The 21147-nt window shown below is 51.4% G+C and overlaps 1 protein-coding gene across 4 annotated transcripts in view; it reads left to right on the plus strand.

The window, feature by feature from the left end:
* The window catches only part of entpd4 (ectonucleoside triphosphate diphosphohydrolase 4), a 48144-nt gene that overhangs the window by 10691 nt on the left and 16306 nt on the right, over positions 1–21147 (plus strand). For 3 of the 4 annotated variants that reach the window (XM_038785436.1, XM_038785439.1, XM_038785437.1), the window contains exons 5-10: positions 684–834; positions 3122–3225; positions 7743–7802; positions 9613–9767; positions 16973–17139; positions 20759–21083. In XM_038785436.1, the coding sequence (XP_038641364.1) occupies positions 684–834; positions 3122–3225; positions 7743–7802; positions 9613–9767; positions 16973–17139; positions 20759–21083 (962 nt within the window). The remainder of the gene's footprint in view (positions 1–683; positions 835–3121; positions 3226–7742; positions 7803–9612; positions 9768–16972; positions 17140–20758; positions 21084–21147) is intronic. The other variant, XM_038785438.1, reaches the window with a different exon arrangement.

The raw sequence follows: 21147 nt of genomic DNA on the forward strand, positions 1-21147 counted from the left end.
GAAATCCAGGGGAAACTCATTTCACCCGGAGCGTGGGGAGAAGGTGGAACTCACTCCCACCGGGGAGCGGTTAAGGTGAACAGTATTGGTGTATTTGAGAGGATTATGGATCAGTACATGAGAGTGGAAAGGATGTTGCTGAAGTGAGAAGAACCTAGCGTGGAAGGGCTGAATGGTCAGTGCCTTGCTGTGTTTTATTTCAGATCACCAGTGAATTTAAAAGTTACGCAGTTGGCAAGACTCCACAAACGGTGGCCAGTAACTCGGGTCTGAATATTTGTGAGCACGGAGTGCTTTTGGCAATGCTGAATCAAGGCCCTGACGATACCCACGCCCTGTTAGCACTCCTGGACTGACGTTTACAATCCCGTGTCAGATCATTTCTCATAATTGTCTGCAAAGTCTTTGCCTTCTGATCCCAATATTCTGATGCCACGCCAGTGGTGTAACTTGCTGAGAAACATCTACACAGCCCACCTCCACGTGCTTGCCTTTTTGTAAAGCAGTAATTAAGTTCTGGGTAGTCTAGCGTCACTAGCCGATGTGTCCGATTGAGATGGAGCTGGGGGCATGACTGGTAGAAAACCGTCTCTGCGCGGCACAGAAGCGGATGTGCTCGATGACGTTAGTTTTTTTTTAGCTTAGTGAATGCTGTTTAATTTGCTTTTCTGTTCCTTTCTCAGGTATTTCTGACCTGGCAGCTACCCCAGAGAAGGCCAGTGACTACTTGGTACCTCTGCTAAACTTTGCTGCCGATCACATCCCTCATTCGAAACACCAGGAGACTCCTTTATATATCCTGTGCACGGCTGGGATGAGGATATTACCTGAAAAGTAACTGTTTTTTCCATTGTTTTCCATACTGGTAACTGGCACCGCTTGCGAAGCCGCGAGCTGAGTGTTGGTCTGTTCACGGCCTCCGTTGTTTCTGTTCGCACTCCACTTACTGCACGGTTAAGGGTGGGCCCTGGTGCTTGGAGTCTGTCCGATCTCCCGTTCCAGCCCTTCCCTGGGGCCGGGAATGCATCCACAGGGATAAGTGCATTCCGCTCATTCGCATGATCTTTGCAGTTTTTGAACCTTCTGTCAACGTTGTGCCACAGGTCACAGGTGGGGTGAATGTAAAGTGACGAGGACGTGGGGGGGGGGCAAAGCTCCCTCTTGTCCACCCCCACATTCAACTCCAGGAGATGGGAGACAATCATCCGTGACGTTCCGAATTCGGGGCTGGTTTAGCTCACTGGGCTAAATCGCTGGCTTTTAAAGCAGGCCAGCAGCACGGTTCGACTCCCGTACCAGCCTCCCCGAACAGGCGCCGGAATGTGGCGACTAGGGGCGTTTCACAGTCACTTCATTGAAGCCTACTCGTGACAATAAGCGACTTTCATTTCATTTTTCATTTCAATTCTGCACCTCGGGATTTCTCGAGCTCTGCCATTGATCCGGTGGCTGCTTGATTTAAACAGGCTGACCTCCGTTCACACGATGTCTCAAAAGGCCAGTTAGAATTGGAGCTGAGTCTGGGACCAGCTGTTAAAAAGCAGTGCAATAGGGCAGCGCGGTGGCACAGTGGTTAGCACTGCTGCCTCACGGAGCTGAGGACCCGGGTTCAATCCCGGCCCCGGGTCACTGTCCGTGGGGAGTTTGCACATTCTCCCCGTGTCTGCGTGGGTTTCGCCCCCCACAACCCAAAGATGTGCAGGATAGGTGGATTGGCCACGCTAAATTGCCCCTTAATTGGAAAAAATAATTGGGTACGCTAAATTTATAAAAAAACAAAAAATAAAGCAGTACAATTTAGAATCGTGCATTAAAATCTAAGAATCCCTTCAGTGCAGAAGGAGGCCATTCGACCCATCGAGTCTGCACTGACCCTGCGAAAGAGCAACCTACCTCGGCCCACTCCCCCGTAACCTCACTTAATCGTTAGACACCCAGGGCAATTTTTGCATGGCCAGTCCACCTCACCGGCATGTCTCCGTGCAGACAGTCACCCAAGCTCGGATTCGAACCGGAGTCCCTGGCACTGTGAGGCAGCGGTGCTAACCACTGTGCCCCACCCCCCGCGGGAGTTTGAATGGGAGTTAGAGACGTGGTCTGTCCGCTTTGCTGCCTGCTCCCAGCTTCCCTCAGTGCCATGTCAATCTCCGTCTTTAACATACTCAGTGACTGATCATCCACAGCCTGTGTGATGGAGAACTCCAAAGCTTCACAACCCTCTGGATGACGACATTTCACTTCATCTCCTATCTGAATGACCAACCCCTTCTCCTGCTTTCCCGCCGAAGGAAACGGCCTCTCGGCCTCTGAAACCTTCAAAGAAATGTATACATTTCGATGACACCACGCCATGTTCTCCTCAACTCCAGAGAATCTGGGCCTATTCAACTCTTTTCAACCAGCCTGGTACTCGAGCAAGATGCGTTCTGGATGGGGCAGAAATATCTCCACTTTGGTGCCTGGGTCTGTTGCAAAATAAACGTTTCCCCTTGGTGGAGGGATCAGTGACTTGGAGGGATAGATTTACGGTGAGATGGTAAGACGGTTCAGAGGAGATGTGAAGGAAACGTTTTTCACCCAGAGGGTGATGGGAGTCTGGAACTCGCTGCCTGAAAGTGGGGTGGAGGCAGAGACCCTCGTAACGTTTCAGAAGCATTTAGATGTACGCTTGCAATGGCAGGGCAGACAAGGCGATGGGCCAAGTGCTGGGAAATGGGATTAGAATGTTTAGGTTGTTTTTGACCGGCGTAGATGGGCCGAAGGGCCTTTTCTGTGCTGTGGACCTGGGTGACTCACATCATGGAGGTGGTTCAGTTCACCTTCATTTATCCTGGTTTGATTGGTGGGAAATAATCCCACTCTTTGTTGAAATCTGGTGATACCTATTGGAAAGTTTCTCTCTGCAAGCTCCCTTGTGACGCCCTCACAGCCAAATAGCTTCCCAGCAGCCGTTACACACACAACGATCCATCACCGAGACGCGTTCAACAACAGAGGTGTAATGAGATAAGGTCCAGTCTGGGGGGCGGGGGGGAGAGAACGGGGGAGTATTCACTCTGAGCTGTCTGCACACTGGTCAATAAACATATTTCAAGTTTTGACCCCACGTTTGGTCTTGCAGCCAGCAAAATGCCATCCTTGAAGACCTGCGGACAGATATTCCCCTCAACTTCGACTTCCTCTTTGCAGACTCGCACGCAGAGGTCATTTCGGGAAAACAAGAAGGTAAGCATTCTGCAGTGGCAGGCGGGCGGGGACAGCAGTTCTCAGCTTTCCAGTGAATTGACAAGCGCACTGAGCGCGTGGGTAAATATGAACTGGCAAGTCTGTGAGGCAGGCAGTCGGCCGATTCCCTTTTGTTCAGCCCACTGCGCTGCTCGAGCAGAATGTGAGCACGGACACGACTCCAGTGAGCTGGAGGCAGGGCCGGGCTTTGGACTGGACCTGGCCACAGTCTCCCTGAGCCAGCGGGGCCCGTTTTAATGGGGTCCGCGGCAAGGTCACCCAGCAGAAGCAAATGGATGTTCTCCTGCTTCGCTCAGCTGGATGTCTCCACACCGGCAGCAAGGGAAAGCTGTGCCACTCATTTCCCAGTTGGAGAGCTGGTTTGCGAGCAGCTTGGTGGGATGGAGTGGACTTCTTGGTCCAGAGTTTCTGCGTTAGGTGCAGTCAGAAAGCCAGGCAGGAATTGAATCTGCCTTGAGGGCGTTTTTGTTGCCTTGGACTCGGCCAAATATCTGCCATTAGCCCGTGCGGCTCAATTTTCAGAAAAAGATGTTTCAGAAAAAGGGGCAGCAGGGTAGCATGGTGGTTAGCATAAATGCTTCACAGCTCCAGGGTCCCAGGTTCAGTTCCCGGCTGGGTCACTGTCTGTGCGGAGTCTGCACGTCCTCCCCCTGTGTGCGTGGGTTTCCTCCGGGTGCTCCGGTTTCCTCCCACAGTCCAAAGATGTGCGGGTTAGGTGGATTGGCCATGCTAAATTGCCCGTAGTGTCCTAATAAAAAGTAAGGTTAAGGGGGGGTTGTTGGGTTACGGGTATAGGGTGGATACGTGAGTTTGAGTAGGGTGATCATTGCTCGGCACAACATCGAGGGCCGAAGGGCCTGTTCTGTGCTGTACTGTTCTATGTTCTATGTGACTTTCAAGAAGGTTCCTCAATGCACTGAGAGTGGTCGCTTGGCACACGCTTGTATACCATTTGCAATGGATTTCATCGTACAAAATTGGCATTAAAATCATTTTTTAAAAAACATTAGAGTACCCAATAATTTTTTTCCAATTAAGGGGCAATTTAGTGTGGCCAATCCACCTACCCTGCACATCTTTTGGGTTGTGGTGGGGGTGAGTCCCATGCAGGCACAGGGAGAATGTGCAAAATCCCTATGGGCAGTGACGCGGGGCCGGGATCAAACCCGGGTCCTTGGCGCCGTGAGGCAGCAGTGCTAACCACTGTGCCGCCCTCTAAAATGAGCATTTTTAATCATGCGACTATCCTGTTTTTAAATGATCGAAAATTGAGTGTTTTTTTTTAAATGCACCACTGCTTGCTGGTTGTATTGGAGACAGTCATCAACTCCTCAGCAAAGTTGATAAAAATGGCATTCCAAAGCTTTTTACAATGTGCTGATCATGTTCCACAAGGGCAAGCTTCATTTTCAAAATCACTTCCAAGGTCATCAAACTCTTGCGGACCGAGGCTAAAAACTAGCAGTTTAAAATAGTGATGTGGAGATGCTGGCGCTGGACTGGGGTAAGCACAGTAAGAAGTCTTACAACACCAGGTATGAAGATGCCCTCGTACGAACGGGATTATGGCGCTCGACTCATCGATCGACAGTTCCAACGCGCCGCAGCAAAAACCCGCACCGACCTCCTTAGAAGACAAACACGGGACACAACCGACAGAGTACCCTTCGTCATCCAGTACTTCCCCGGAGCGGAGAAACGCCGGCATCTTCTTTGCAGCCTTCAACACGTCATCGATGAAGATGAACATCTTGCCACGGTCATCCCCACACCCCCACTACTGGCCTTCAAACAACCACGCAACCTCAAACAAACCATTGTTTGCAGCAAACTACCCAGCCTTCAGAACAGCGACCACGACACCACACAACCCTGCCATGGAAATCTCTGCAAGACGTGCCAGATCATCGACATGGGTACCACCATTGCACGCGAGAACACCACCCACCAGGTACGCGGCACATACTTGTGCGACTCGGCCAACATTGTCTACCTCATACGCTGCAGGAAAGGATGTCCCGAAGTGTGGTACATTGGCGAGACCATGCAGAAGGATGAATGGACATCGTGTGACAATCGCCAGGCAGGAATGTTCCCTTCCAGTCGGGGAACACTTCAGCAGTCAAGGGCATTCAGCCTCTGATCTCCGGGTAAGCGTTCTCCAAGGCAGCCTTCAGGACGCGCGACAACGCAGAATCGCCGAGCAGAAACTTATAGCCAAGTTCTGCACACATGAGTACGGCCTCAACCGGGACCTGGGATTCAGGTTGCATTACATTCATCCCCCACCATCTGGCCTGGGCTTGCAAAATCCTATCAACTGTCCTGGCTTGAGACAATTCACACCTCTTTAACCTGGGGTTACCCCCATCTCTGGATCTGTAAAAACTTAATTACCTGCAAATGCTCGCATTCTAAGCATTGTCTGGCATCTTTGACTTTGTCTATATACATGTTTCTGGAACCTACCTCTTCATTCACCTGAGGAAGGAGCAGTGCTCCGAAAGCTAGTGATTTGAAACAAACCTGTTGGACTTTAACCTGGTGTTGTCAGACCTCTTACTGAATTGAAAATAAGTGTGTGTGTTTCTATCCATTGTTTTTTTTTCAATGAAAGTGTTGGCACTGGAATGCCTTTATTTAATAATTTATATCATTTTATCAAAGGACGGATGGGAAAGAATTCCAAGAAATTACAGAATTCCAGGAAATTACAGTAAATCTTTTTGCTTCTGAAGGAGGCGTACACTAAATATTTTTTCATTATCAAGTAACAGAGCTGCTTTCATATACAGTAACCATTTAATCTGTGCATAGGCAATTAACCAAGGGAGTTGTAACTTGGGTCAAACAACGAAGAGGAGCTAACCATGTCATTACTTGGGAGCAATAGGGAATAAGATAGAAAGAAATTGGCTTGCACTTACCAGCTGAACATAGGCGGCATCATAATCAGGTTCTTATCTGATTATGATTCTTATCATTTCTCTTCTTAGTGCAGTATTGTATCCTGGTCCTCCCAGCAGCCACTGGGACACTATAGATGCTCTGCAGGTACTTCTTCACATCGAATTTTGTCACCTCCATAGGAATCCTGAACTGGACTGTATTCTCTGGCTGCTCCCTTCCAGGCCTTACTCGGCTCATTAAAAAGTTGGTTCGAAATATCCCAAGTTCCCAAATTCCCAAGTTGATATAACGGATAGAGTTTAATTCGGAACAGTTGGCAGACAAAGCACTTTTGTTGGCAATCTTCGATTTGCAGCAATGGCCTCTCTCCATCTGGTCCGTAACTCTCCGCGCTATTCCTCTCCCTCCGGCTCGGGCTCCCAGCCTCACTCCCTCCCCTCACTACCGCCTTCTATCCATTGTTAACTCTTTCCAACAGCTTCTGTCCTGGTGCCAACAGTACTCGCTGGGCAATTATTTCACAAACGTCAATCCCGAGTGAATTTCACGTTTGTTTTCTGATTCCGGTATTACCGGTATTTAATGTTCAGCAGTTTTTGCAGCCGGGCATGTCTGAAGTTGTCGGAGCAGCTGTGAAAACCTAAAATGACCAACGAGAGCATGGTGGGATACTTGACGTAAAGATTTAAAGTGTACCAAAGAAATTGCTGCAGCTACCTGCATTAATTCAGTCAGCAAGCAAGTTGATTACACTGTCTGGATATTGATCGGTTTCCTGACGAGATCACCCTCCCCTTTGTATTGTGACACACACACACCTTTGCCTATAGCAGTACCACGGAGCACGATGACGTCGATTGATCACCTCGGCTTTTGTATTGCTAATATACCTACCTCTGCAGAATTACCGCAGAATGCAGTGACATCATCTGATCACCTCCTTCGTATCGAAATTATACCTTTGTCTTTGTCTTAGCACGGTAGCATTGTGGATAGCACAATCGCTTCACAGCTCCAGGGTCCCAGGTTCGATTCCGGCTTGGGCCACTGTCTGTGCGGAGTCTGTACATCCTCCCCGTGTGTGCGTGGGTTTCCTCTGGGTGCTCCGGTTTCCTCCCACAGTCATAAAGATGTGCAGGTTAGGTGGATTGGTCATGATAACTTGCCCTTAGAGTCCAAAATTGCCCTTAGTGTTGGGTGGGGTGACTGGGTTATGGGGATAGGGTGGAGTTGTTGACCTTGGGTAGGGTGCTCTCTCCAAGAGCCGGTGCAGACTCGATGGGCTGAATGGCCTCCTTCTGTACTGTAAATTCTATAATTCTATGAAGCCAACAGATAGGCTCAGTAGTTATTGATGTCTACCTGTGGGGGATGCTTCTTTTTGGTGTACAAAGATCTGTACATCCCTTTTGTGTGTCAGAGTGTGCTTGGCCGCGACCTTTGATTGTCGTGGTCACTCTCCTTGCGCAAGTAAAACTTGATAAATTTAACTGTGTTGTTACCCATGACATTTTCAGTCCAAAGTCTTACGCGGAGGCGGAAGTTTTCGACACAGTAATAGAATCCTTTTGTTTCTCCACTTTCAGGGGTATACGCTTGGATCGGAATCAATTTTGTACTGGGCCGCTTCGACCACATCAGTGACGGTAAAAGTTTGTTTGTGCTGTGTAAAAGAGTGGGTGGGGTCTGGGTTTCTTCCTGATGTTTGACACACCAGTCTGTGTCATCGCTCTTCTGATTGAAACGGGCAATTCATTGCTGATCTCTTGGTAAATATAGTGCGGTTTGACTCCCTGCTGGAGCAGGGGTGAAGCTGTCACCCAACGGGGCTGGACCTACTGCCCAGCAGGTTCACCCCGTGAGCGGCTGCGCCAGTCTGCGCACGGGAAGCTCCCGTAGACAGCCATGTGTTAACGATCAGGCAGCCTGTCTCCGAGCGGACGAAGAGCAAATTCAGGGTAAACTTGGCGGGTCTAGCAGCATCTGTGGGAGAGGCGAGCGGAGATAACGTTTCTGATAGTCGTGTCCTTTCTGCACAGCTGCAGCAAGGGAGAAATGTACAAAATGGTGCAGTTGCAACGGGGCAGGAGGAGGTGGGGCAGAATAGAAGACCAGAGACGGGTCGATGCAAAGGACCTATGGACAAACCAACTCCACCTCCATCTCTTGTCCAGCCATATCATTCTGTCCATGGCTACCTTCCTCCAGTTCTGCAGGAGGGTCATTGCGATCCGTAACGTTAACTCTGCTTCTGTCTTCACTGATGCTGCCAGATCTGCCAAATTTTATCTCAGATTTCCAGCGTCTGCAGTATTTTACTTTTATCTGTTTTCTTTTTAAGATGTTGGTTAAGGCCCCCCCCCTCGAGATAAATGCCAAGAGACGTGTTTTCTTTCACCCGAGAGATGGTTTCAGTATGAGACCATCCGAAAGATGGAACGTCTGACAGTGCGGCACTCCCTCAAAACTGCTCTTCATTTAGTTTGGGAAGTGGGAAAGATTGTGCAGCTGCTGCTGTTGAGGGAGCAGCTGCTGCTGTTGAGGGAGCAGCTGCTGCTGTTCAGGGAGCAGCTGCTGCTGTTGAGGGAGCAGCTGCTGCTGTTGAGGGAGCAGCTGCTGCTGTTGAGGGAGCAGCTGCTGCTGTTGAGGGAGCAGCTGCTGCTGTTGAGGGAGCAGCTGCTGCTGTGGAGGGAGCAGCTGCTGCTGTGGAGGGAGCAGCTGCTGCTGTTGAGGGAGCAGCTGCTGCTGTTCAGGGAGCAGCTGCTGCTGTTGAGGGAGCAGCTGCTGCTGTTCAGGGAGCAGCTGCAATTGGAAGAGTTGGCTACTCTGCTCGCCCAGCTATTTCGCAGCTGTTGTACCAAAGCTTTCACACCTTCATGTGCAAACAATGCCTTGAATAAATTTCCGATCTCTTGCACTTACCGAGGATATGTGCCTCGGTAATAATAGGCAGAAAATCCAACCTTAGAGTTAAGATTTAGGCAGAGAGAGACGTGTGTCGTTTTGGAACGTTGTCACCGTAACTAATTCTGTGAAGAAAATCCATGAACGTTTGGTTGGAATACTAAAGTGAGGGTGTGACGTGTTTTGGGTGACGCTCACACCTGTTAACATTACACCACAATCACTTTGATCAGAGCTGCGTGCACCTTTCAAGGAACACATCTTAAACTGATGTCAGTCACTCCCACCGATCAGTACCACGGCTTGTCAACTTAGATAGTGTGCGTTAGTGTCTGGATTGTGACTTGCATCGACCAGCTTCTGACTGAGGTGCGAGGTGCCACTGGAAACGCAACGCACCTGAAACGCGGGGCGGAGAGGTCTTCGCACCTGGGATATTTGGGATGCAGCGGGAATAAAATGCGACTTGGGAGCTGGGCCGTGCGCAAAGTTTGTGTCAAGGCTGAGGCGGGGAAGGTGACTAACTGGTTGTGCTTTGCTGAATTCACACAGGTGAGGGTTCGGTTGTGGAAGTCAATCTTCCTGGTAATGAGGCCCAGGCAGCTGTTATCAGGAAGAGGACAACTGGTGTATTGGACATGGGAGGGGTCTCTACTCAAATAGCCTATGAAGTGCCCAAAACTGTAAGCTTTGCCTCTTCACAACAGGTTATTATCTGTCCTACCTCTTTTTTTTTTTCTCCCCCTTTTGGTTTTGTGTTCCCTTGTTTTAAATCTGATGCTGTTCAGCCCCTCGCATGGCAGATCCTGAGGGCTATGATTCCAGGCCAGAGCTTCCTGTGCATGTGCTGTGAAAACTGATTACGCTGCGGCTGGTTATAATCTTGTGTGCTGCCTGCTCTCCATTTTAAAAGCGAGTCTGCTTTGCAACAATTCATTGATAGTTCACTGAGCAGAGAGGGGCAACGTGGAGCCTTAAGGTCACAAAACCCCAGAGAACGCGAGCACAGACTCCCTTTCCCTCGCCAGGTTCACGTCGTTCTCGTGTGCGCTTAAGAGCATCCTTTGGGCAGCACGGTGGCGCAGTGGGTTAGCACTGCTGCCTCACGGCGCCGAGGTCCCAGGTTCGATCCCGGCCCCGGGTCACTGTCCGTGTGGAGTTTGCAGATTCTCCCCGTGTTTGCGTGGGTTTCGCCCCCACAACCCGAAAAATGTGCAAGCTAGGTGGATTGGCCACACTAAGTTGCCCCTTAATTGGAAAAAATGAATTGGGTACTCTCAAATACAAAATAAGAATGTCCTTTAGGGAAGGAAATTTGCCATCCTCACCCAGTCTGACTGTGTCCGCAACCTCCCTATAGAACAGTACAGCACAGAACAGGCCCTTCGGCCCTCAATGTTGTGCCGAGCCATGATCACCCTACTCAAACCCACGTATCCACCCTTTACCCATAATCCAACAACCCCCCCCTTAACCTTACTTTTAAGGGCACTACGGGCAATTTAGCATGGCCAATCCACCTAACCCGCACATCATTGGACTGTGGGAGGAAACCGGAGCTCCCGGAGGGAACCCACGCACACACGGGGAGGACGTGCAGACTCCGCACAGACAGTGACCCAGCCGGGAACTGAACCTGGGACCCTGGAGCTGTGAAGCATTTATGCTAACCACCATGCTACCGTGCTGCCCTGCTGGGTTAGCACTGCTGCCTCGCGGCGCTGTGCTATGTGCTCCTTGCAACACACTTCCCTACTCTATAATAATAATGAATCTTTATTGTCACACTGCAATGAAGTTACTGTGAAAAGCCCCTAGTCGCCACATTCAGGCGCCTGTTCTGGTACACCGAGGGAGAATTCAGAATGTCCAATTCACCCAACAGCACGTCTTTTGGGACTTGTGGGAGGAAACTGGAGCACCCGGAGGAAACCCACGCAGACACGGGGGGAACGTGCAGACTCCGCACAGACAGTGACCCAAGCCGGGAATCGAACCTGGGGACCCTGGAGCTGTGAGGCAGCAGTGCTAACCACTGTGCTACCGTGCCGCCTGTATCAAGAAGTGTTTAACCCTTGCGATGCCAAGTGCTGCGAAATGGTTTGGAATAATTAGGCTGTTGTTTCCGACCCTCGCAGGTGTGGTGGACCGAGGGGGCCTTTTCGGTGCTGTGGACCTCGATGACTTGACTTCAGTTCCACGGCAATTTGGTTGACCCTGAAATGCCCTGTGAGCAGCAAGCCACCCCGCACCAGGGCAGGTCGAGGTGGGCAACAAGTGCTGGCCCAGCCAGCAACGCCCACATCCCGGGAATGAACACTCAGAAATGTTCTCCCCCCTTCCCACAATGAGGACCAGCTGCCCACACTTGCAACTTAGTGGAGACTAGGGGGAGGGGGCGGAGGAGGCCTAAGTTTGATTCCCACCCTGGTGCTTCAGGTCGCTTAATCGGCCAGAGATCCAGTCGGGTAAACAGGAGAAAATTGTGACCCAGCACTCCCAATGGAAGTGGGCATGTGAAGCAGTGATGCATCACTCCAGGGACCAAGGTTCAGTTCCGGCCTTGGCTGACTGTCTGTGCGGAGTCTGCACGTTCTGCCCGTGTCTGCGTGGGTTTCCTCCCACAGTCCAAAGATGTGCAGGCTAGGTGGATTGGCCATGCTTGTTGTCCCTTGGTGTCCAAAAGGTTAGATGGGGTTACGGGGATTGGACGGATGCATAGGCTTAAGTAGTGTGCTCTTTCCAATGGTCGTGCAGACTCGATGGGCTGAATGGCCTCCTCCTGCAGACTCAGGATTCTATGATTCAAAGAACAAAGAAAAGTCCAGCACAGGAACAGGCCATTCGGCCCTCCAAGCCCGTGCCGACCATGCTGCCCATCTAAACTAAAACCTTCTCCACTTCCGGGGTCCGTATCCCTCTATTCCCATCCTATTCATGTATTTGGCAAGATGCCCCTTAAATGTCACTATCGTCCCTGCTTCCACCACCTCCTCCGGCAGCGAGTTCCAGGCACCCATTACCCTCTGTGTTAAAAACGTCCCTCGCATATCTCCTCTAAACCTTGCCCCTCACACCTTCAACCTATGCCCCCTAGTAATTGACCCCTCTACCCTGGGAAAAAGCCTCTGACTATCCACTCTGTCTGTGCCCCTCATAATTTTGTTGACCTCTATCAGGTCGCCCCTCAAACCTCCGTCGTTCCAGTGAGAACAAGCCATGTTTATTCAACCTCTCCTCATAGCTAATGCCCTCCATACCAGGCAACATCCTGGTAAATCTCTTCTGCACCCTCTCTAAAACCTCCACATCCTTCTGGTAGTGTGGCAACCAAAATTGAAGTCTATACTCCCAAGTGTGGCCTAACTAAGGTTCTATACAGCTGCAACATGACTTGCCAATTCTTATACTCAATGCCCCGGCCAATGAAGGCAAGCATGCCGAATGCCTTCTTGACTACCTTCTCCACCTGTGTTGCCCCTTTCAGTGACCTGTGGAACTGTACACCTAGATCTCTATGACTGTCAATACTCTTGAGGGTTCCACCATTCACTGTATATTCCCTACCTGCATTAGACCTTCCAAAATGCATTATCTCACATTTGTCTGGATTAAACCCCATCTGCCATCTCTCCGTCCAAGTCTCCAAACAATCTAAATCCTGCTGTGTCCTCTGACAGCCCTCATCTCTATCCGCAATTCCACCAACCTTTGTGTCATCTGCAAACTTACTAATCAGACCAGTTACATTTTCCTCCAAATCATTTATATATATTATGAACAGCAAAGGTCCCAGCACTGATCCCTGCGGAACACCACTAGCCACAGCCCTCCAATCAGAAAAGCACCCTTCCATTGCTACTCTCTGCCTTCTATGACCTAGCCAGTTCTGTATCCATCTTGCCAGCCCACCCCTGATCCCGTGTGACTTCACCTTTTGTATCAGCCTGCCATGAGGGACCTTGTCAAAGGCCTTACTGAAGTCCATATAGGCAACATCCACTGCCCTACCTGCATCAATCATCTTTGTGACCTCCTCAAAAAACTCTTATCAAGTTAGTGAGACATGACCTCCTCTTCACAAAACCGTGTTGCCTCTCGCTAATACATCCATTTGCTTCCAAATGGGAGTAGATCCTGTCTCAAAGAATTCTCTGCAGTAATTTCCCTACCACTGACGTAAGGCTCACCGGCCTGTAGTTCCCTGGATTACCCTTGCTACCCTTCTTAAACAAAGGAACAACATTGGCTATTCTCCAGTCCTCCGGGACATCACCTGAAGACGGTGAGGATCCAAAGATTTCTGTCAAGGCCTCAGCGATTTCCTCTCTAGCCTCCTTCAGTATTCTGGGGTAGATCCCATCAGGCCCTGGGGAATTATCTATCTTAATATTTTTCAAGATGCCCAACACCTCGTCTTTTTGGATCTCAATGTGACCCAGGCTATCTACACACCCTTCTCCAAACTCAACATCCATCAATTCCTTCTTTTTTTTTTTAGAATTAGAATTAGAACAGTACAGCACAGAACAGGCCCTTTGGCCCTCAATGTTGTGCCGAGCAATGATCACCCTACTCAAGCCCACGTATCCACCCTATACCAGTAACCCAACAACCCCCATTAACATTATTTTTTAGGACACTAAGGGCAATTTAGCCTGGCCAATCCACCTAACCCGCACATCTTTGGACTGTGGGAGGAAACCGGAGCACCTGGAGGAAACCCACGCACACACGGGGAGGACGTGCAGACTCCGTACTGACAGTGACCCAGCCGGGAATCGAACCTGGGACCCTGGAGCTGTGAAGCATTGATGCTAACCACCATGCTACCGTGCTGCCCCACTGCTACCGCGGTGCCCCACGGTTCTCTTCGGTGAATGCTGATGCAAAGTATTCATTTAGTACCTCGCCCATTTCCTCTTGCTCCACACATAGATTCCCTTGCCTATCCTTCAGTGGGCCAACCTTTTCCCTGGCTACCCTCTTGCTTTTGATGTACGTGTAAAAAGCCTTGGGATTTTCCTTAACCCTATTTGCCAATCACTTTTCATGACTCCTTTTAGCCCTCCTGACTCCTTGCTTAAGTTCCTTCCTACTTTCCTCATATTCCACACAGGCTTCGTCTGTTCCCAGCCTTCTAGCCCTGCCAAATGCCTCCTTTTTCTTTTTGACGAGGCCTACAATATCTCTCGTTATCCAAGGTTCCTGAAATTTGCCGTTTTTGTCCTTCCGCACAGGAACATGCCAGTCCTGAATTCCTTTCAACTGACATTTGAAAGCCTCTCACATGTCAGATGTTGATTTACCCTCAAGCATCTGCCCCCAATCTCGGTTCTTCAGTTCCTGCCTAATATTGTTATATTTAGCCTTCCCCCAATTTAGCACATTCACCCTAGGACCACTCTTATCCTTGTCCGCCAGCACATTAAATGAATTGTGGTCACTGTTCCCGAAATGCTCCCCTACTGAAACTTCTACCACCTGGCCAGACTCATTCCCCAATACCAGGTCCAATATAGCCCCTTCCCTTGTTGGACTATCTACATCTTGTTTTAAGAAGCCCTCCTGGATGCTCCTTACAAACTCTGCCCCATCCAAGCCCCCAGCAGTAAGTGAGTCCCAGTCAATATTGGGGAAGTTAAAGTCTCCCATCACAACAACCCTGTTGCTTTTACTCCTTTCCAAAATCTGTCTACCCATCTGCTCCTCTATCTCCCGCTGGCTGTTGGGAGGCCTGTAGTAAACATTGTGACTGCACCCTTCTTATCCCTGATCTCTACCCATATAGCCTCGCTGCCCTCTGAGGTGTCCTCCCGCAGTACAGCTGTGATATTCGCCCTAACCAGTAGCTCAACTCCACCACCCCTTTTACATCTCCCTCTATCCTGCCTGAAACATCTAAATCCTGGAACGTTTAGCTGCCAATCCTGTCCTTCCCTCAACCAGGTCTCTGTAATGGCAACAACATCAATGAACCAGGGAGTAACCTAATTCATTGAGCTGACATAGAACATAGAACAGTACAGCACAGAACAGGCCCTTTGGCCCTCGATGTTGTGCCGAGCAATGATCACCCTACTCAAACCCACGTATCCACCCTATACCCGTAAACCAACAACCCCCCCCCCCTTAACCTTACTTTTTTTTAGGACACTACGGGCAATTTAGCATGGCCAATCCACCTAACCCGCACATCTTTGGACTGTGGGAGGAAACCGGAGCACCCGGAGGAAACCCACGCACACACGGGGAGGACGTGCAGACTCCACACAGACAGTGACCCAGCCGGGAACTGAACCTGGGACCCTGGAGCTGTGAAGCATTTATGCTAACCACCATGCTACCGTGCTGCCCTAAACATCTGTTCTTGGTGTTGGACTTTCCCGCACTTTGAAACCCGGCCCAATCCTTTTGCATGAAGAAATGTTACTTCACCTCCAGAGTTGTTCCACTCTAATATTACGATAGAATTTACAGTGCAGAAGGAGGCCATTTGGTCCATCGAGTCTGCACCGCCCCTTGGAAAGAGCACCCCACTTAAGCCCACGCCTCCACCCTATTCCCGTAACCCAACCTAACCAAAGATGATGCCCCCTTGTCCTAGGCTAACTCACCAGTGGAAATGGATTTTCACCAGCTACACACTCATTTCCTTTCAAAATCCAAAACTGGGCAATCGAAACACCCCCAAGCCTATATATCCCAACAAAGCAAGTCTAGTTTCTGTAATCTTCGCTGACTTTTGACCATGATTACATTCTGTGACCCCAGAACAGTAAAGAAAAATGCTCTGCTCTGCTCGCGAGTGTGGCCAGTGGTTTTCTGGCAATGAATGTTAAAGTCTGGGTTGAAGGCCGTGTCTTCGTGCGACACAAAGCCAACTACCCAAATTCTGTGGCCTGGTGCTGTGCTGAATCCCTGGGACAACTTCACAACATACAGCCCAATTGATGCCCAAACTAGCCAGCTTGTACAATGGGGCAAAGACATAAGACCATGAGCGACAAACCCCAAGGATTTGCTGGTTGCTTTTTTTCCCCTTTCCCTTGCTTACTTCACACAAATGGAATAATGTCCTTGGCCACCCGATCGATTTTTAAAGCGGGCCGGATTTGTGCATCAACTGCTCCTTCAACTCCCCACAGAATGTTATCCCTGACAATTAACAGTGCAAATGCTTTGAACGGCACTAGAATGAAATGAAAAATGAAATGAAAATCGCTTATTGTCACGAGTAGGCTTCAATGAAGTTACTGTGAAAAGCCCCTAGTCGCCACATTCCGGCGCCTGTCCAGGGAGGCTGGTACGGGAAAGTTAATTGTAGATGATGAACTTCTCTGGCCCGAAAAGGAATCCAGATAAACTGTTCAGTCTCCTTCCTGCCTCTGCCAAATGCTTCTCGGATCTCATGTTTGACTTCATTTCTTTTTTTTTTTTCTGTCTCCTTCTTTACAAAACCTGACTCCTCAATTCCGGCTCCGTTTGTTCCTCGGTTCTTAACAGTGGTCGGTGAAGGATATAGTTTGTTGGACCGTTGCCCTCGCTGCGACGTGATCAGCTCGCACTCCCAGCGAGTTCCGCACAAGTGATAGCTGAACTGACCGTCTTGATTCGTAGTTAGCGGTGATATCCTCGCCCCAGTGAGATTTGCCCCTCTTGTCGCCCCCTGGATAAAGTCAGCACCCCTTTCAGCTCCTGCGCTTTGGTGGTTTCATCCGCTCCACAGTTGCCTCTGCTCTCTGAAAAGTCTGCTTGGTGCATTGCTGCTTTAAAACCTGGACCCCCCACCCTCCCCTCCGTCGCCCGCTGCTTGAATGTTTTGATTACCCCGGGTGCGGGCTGGACGCAGGATAAGGTGGGGCCGCTCACCGTTCAGATGTCGCTGACCGCGTGGGTTGCTCTTGTGCAGGAAGAGGTGGCCAAGAACCTGCTGGCAGAGTTCAACCTGGGCTGCGACACCCACCACACCGAGCACGTCTACCGAGTCTACGTCACCACCTTCCTGGGTTTCGGCGGCAACGCTGCCAGAAAGCGTTACGAAGAGCACGTCCTCCGCAAGATCACCCTGACAAACAGGTACTGTGGCTTTGCGGGGGGCCGGGGGAGGGGGGGTGGGGGTGGGGGGGAGATACACAGAATGGCCGACAGGATGATTCCACCCTCCCAGGCAGTGCGTTCCTGACCATCACCACTCTCCCAGGCAGTGTGTTCCAGTCCGCCACCACCCTCCCAGACAGTGCGTTCCAGTCCGTCCCCACCCTCCCAGGCAGCGCGTTCCAGTCCGTCACCACCCTCCCAGGCAGTGCGTTCCTGACCATCACCACCCTCCCAGGCAGCGCGTTCCAGTCCGTCACCACCCTCCCAGGCAGTGTGTTCCTGACTGTCGCCACCCTCCCAGGCAGTGCGTTCCAGTCCGTCACCACCTTCCCAGGCAGTGTGTTCCTGACCGTCACCACCCTCCCAGGCAGTGTGTTCCTGACTGTCGCCACCCTCCCAGGCAGTGTGTTCCTGACCGTCACCACCCTCCCAGGCAGTGCGTTCCTGACCGTCACCCCCCTCCCAGGCAGTGTGTTCCTGACCGTCACCACTCTCCCAGGCAGTGCGTTCCTGACCGTCACCCCCCTCCCAGGCAGTGTGTTCCTGACCGTCACCACCCTCCCAGGCAGTGCGTTCCTGACCATCACCACCCTCCCAGGCAGTGTGTTCCTGACCGTCACCCCCCCTCCCAGACAGTGTGTTCCTGACCGTCACCACCCTCCCAGGCAGTGCGTTCCTGACCCTCACACCCCTCCCAGGCAGTGTGTTCCTGACCGTCACCACCTTCCCAGGCAGTGTGTTCCTGACTGTCACCACCCTCCCAGGCAGTGCGTTCCAATCCGTCCCCACCCTCCCAGGCAGTGCGTTCCTGACCGTCACCACCCTCCCAGGCAGTGCGTTCCTGACCGTCACCCCCCTCCCAGGCAGTGTGTTCCTGACTGTCGCCACCCTCCCAGGCAGTGCGTTCCAATCCGTCCCCACCCTCCCAGGCAGTGTGTTCCTGACCGTCACCACCCTCCCAGGCAGTGCGTTCCTGACCGTCACCACCCTCCCAGGCAGTGTGTTCCTGACTGTCACCACCCTCCCAGGCAGTGCGTTCCAATCCGCCCCCACCCTCCCAGGCAGTGCGTTCCTGACCGTCACCACCCTCCCAGGCAGTGCGTTCCAGTCCGTCACCACCCTCCCAGGCAGTGTGTTCCTGACCGTCACCACCCTCCCAGGCAGTGCGTTCCTGACCGTCACCACCCTCCCAGGCAGTGTGTTCCTGACTGTCACCACCCTCCCAGGCAGCGCGTTCCTGACCGTCACCACCCTCCCAGGCAGTGTGTTCCAGTCCGTCACCACCCTCCCAGGCAGTGTGTTCCTGACCGTCACCACCCTCCCAGGCAGTGCGTTCCTGACCGTCACCACCCTCCCAGGCAGTGTGTTCCAGTCCGTCACCACCCTCCCAGGCAGCGCGTTCCAGTCCGTCCCCACCCTCCCAGGCAGTGTGTTCCAGACCCTCACCACCCTCCCAGGCAGTGTGTTCCAGACCCTCACCACCCTCCCAGGCAGTGTGTTCCAGTCCGTCACCACCCTCCCAGGCAGTGTGTTCCAGTCCGTCACCACCCTCCCAGGCAGCGCGTTCCAGTCCGTCACCACCCTCCCAGGCAGTGCGTTCCTGACCGTCACCACCCTCCCAGGCAGTGCGTTCCAGTCCGTCACCACCCTCCCAGGCAGTGTGTTCCAGTCCGTCACCACCCTCCCAGGCAGTGTGTTCCAGTCCGTCACCACCCTCTGGGTAAAAAGGTTTCCCCTCAAATCCCCCCCGCTCCCGCCTCAACCTCCTGCTCCTCACCTTGACTTGTGTCTCCTCATGACTGACCCTTCGTCAAAGGGGAACAGCCAACTCCCTGTCCACCCTGTCCATGCCCCTCATAATCTTGTACACCTCGATCAGGTCGCCTCCTCAAGTCAGTAAATTACTGCGGAGGCTGGAATCTGAAACCAAAAGAGAAAATGCTGGAAAATCTCAGCAGGTCTGGCAGCGTCGAGAAGGAGAGAAAAGAGCCAACGTTTCGAGTCCAGGTGATCCTTTGTCAGAGCTCTGAGCTTTGACAAATGGTCATCTGAACTGGAAACGTTGGCTCTTTTCTCTCCTTCTCGACGCTGCCAGACCTGCTGAGATTTTCCAGCATTTTCTCTTTTGGCCCCTCAGTCTTCTCTGCTCCAGAGGAAACAACCCAAGCCTATCCAACCTCTCCTCAGAACTTGCATGTTCCATCCCAGGCCTGGTGAATTGCCTCTGTCCCTCCTCCAGTGCAATCACATCCTTCCCATAATGTGGCGACCAGAATTGCACACAGTGCTCCAGCTGTGGCCTCACCAAAGTTCTATACAACTCCAACATGACCTCCCTGCTTTTGTCATCTATGCCTCGATTGCTAAAAGCGAGTGTCCCACCTGCCTTTTTCACCACCCTATTAACCTTCCCTCCTGCCTTCAGAGATCTTCTCTGACCAAACAGGCAGCTTGAACTGAAGAGTGATTCCTCGCTCTCCCCTGCTGGGAGAGCTTCCAGGAAGAACTGTCGGATCGTACCAGATTCGTACCTGAAAGACATTTTTCTTCCCAGTCCCCCGTTGCGGCCTGATTGATTTGTCTCTTGTCTCTTCCTTCACAGTTTTGTGGCTTCCCTCGATCTTTTTGACCGCCTGTCCTTCAAAGTTGATCAACGTTCTTTTTATTGGGGCAGCACGGGTTAGCACTGCTGCCTCACGGCGCCGAGGACCCGGGTTCGATCCCGGAATCGGGTCACTGTCCGTGTGGAGTTTGCACGTTCTCCCCGTGTCTGCGTGGGTCTCACCCCCACAACCCAAAGACGTGCAGGTCAGGTGGATTGGCCGCGCTAAATTGCCCCTAAATTGGGTACTCTAAAATTTTTTTATTTTTTTTTATGTTATTTTTATCACAGGCTGGAGTATAAGAAATGTTTTGCCATGTGCTGGGTCCACAAGGATGACTGCATCCTGTTATCTTTTAGGTGTCAAGCCGCCTTATTTGTGATGAGCTAACTTTGTGCTGTGATGAGCGGTGTGTTGCGCTCTCTGACTGTCCAGTGGTCTCCAGCAGGTGCTGGCTGATATATTTGTGTCAGGCCGACTGTGCGTCAGCTTGAAGTTTGAACTTGTGTAACGGACTGCGTCATTCGGGGCAGCACGGTAGCATGGTGGTTAGCATAAATGCTTCACAGCTCCAGGGTCCCAGGTTCGATTCCCGGCTGGGTCACTGTCTGTGCGGAGTCTGCACGTCCTCCCCGTGTGTGCGTGGGTTTCCTCCGGGTGCTCCGGTTTCCTCCCACAGTCCAAAGATGTGCGGGTTAGGTGGATTGGCCATGCTAAATTGCCCGTAGTGTCCTAATAAATGTAAGGTTGTGGGGGGGGTTACTGGTATAGGGTGGATACGTGGGTTTGAGTAGTGTGATCATGGCTCGGCACAACATCGAGGGCCGAAGGGCCTGTTCTGTGCTGTACTGTTCTATGTTCTATGTTCTATCGTCCCAGTCTGTGGTGATTGCGATACTCGCCACAGAGCGATGACACTCCAGTGGAGGGAGGGGAGGGGGGTGAAATGACACACTTGGGGGAGCAAAGAGTCACTTGACCCATTTCTCCCGCAGGTTGCTGGGCCAGAAGACCGGAATGACGCAGGACATCCCGTACTTGGACCCCTGTTTGCCAGTTGATATCAGGGATGAAGTCCATGAAGGTGGGCGCACGGTGTTTTTGCGAGGACTGGGAGATTTTGATGGATGTCGGCAAGCTATCAGCCCCTTCTTGAACAAAACCAATCAAACTTCAACGTCACTCAGTGGAGTGTACCAGCCCCCAGTGGATTATCAGAACAGCGAATTTTATGGTTTCTCTGAATTCTATTATTGTACTGAAGACGTCTTGCGCATGGGTGGTGACTACGATGTTGCTAAATTCACCAAGGCTGCTAAGGTACTGAAGCAAATTCCCTTTTTCTAATGAAAGCTCTGCCCATTATTGAGCAGTGAGCGAATGT

This window comes from Scyliorhinus canicula, chromosome 26, assembly GCF_902713615.1.
Source record: "Scyliorhinus canicula chromosome 26, sScyCan1.1, whole genome shotgun sequence".
Classification (NCBI taxonomy): domain Eukaryota; kingdom Metazoa; phylum Chordata; class Chondrichthyes; order Carcharhiniformes; family Scyliorhinidae; genus Scyliorhinus; species Scyliorhinus canicula.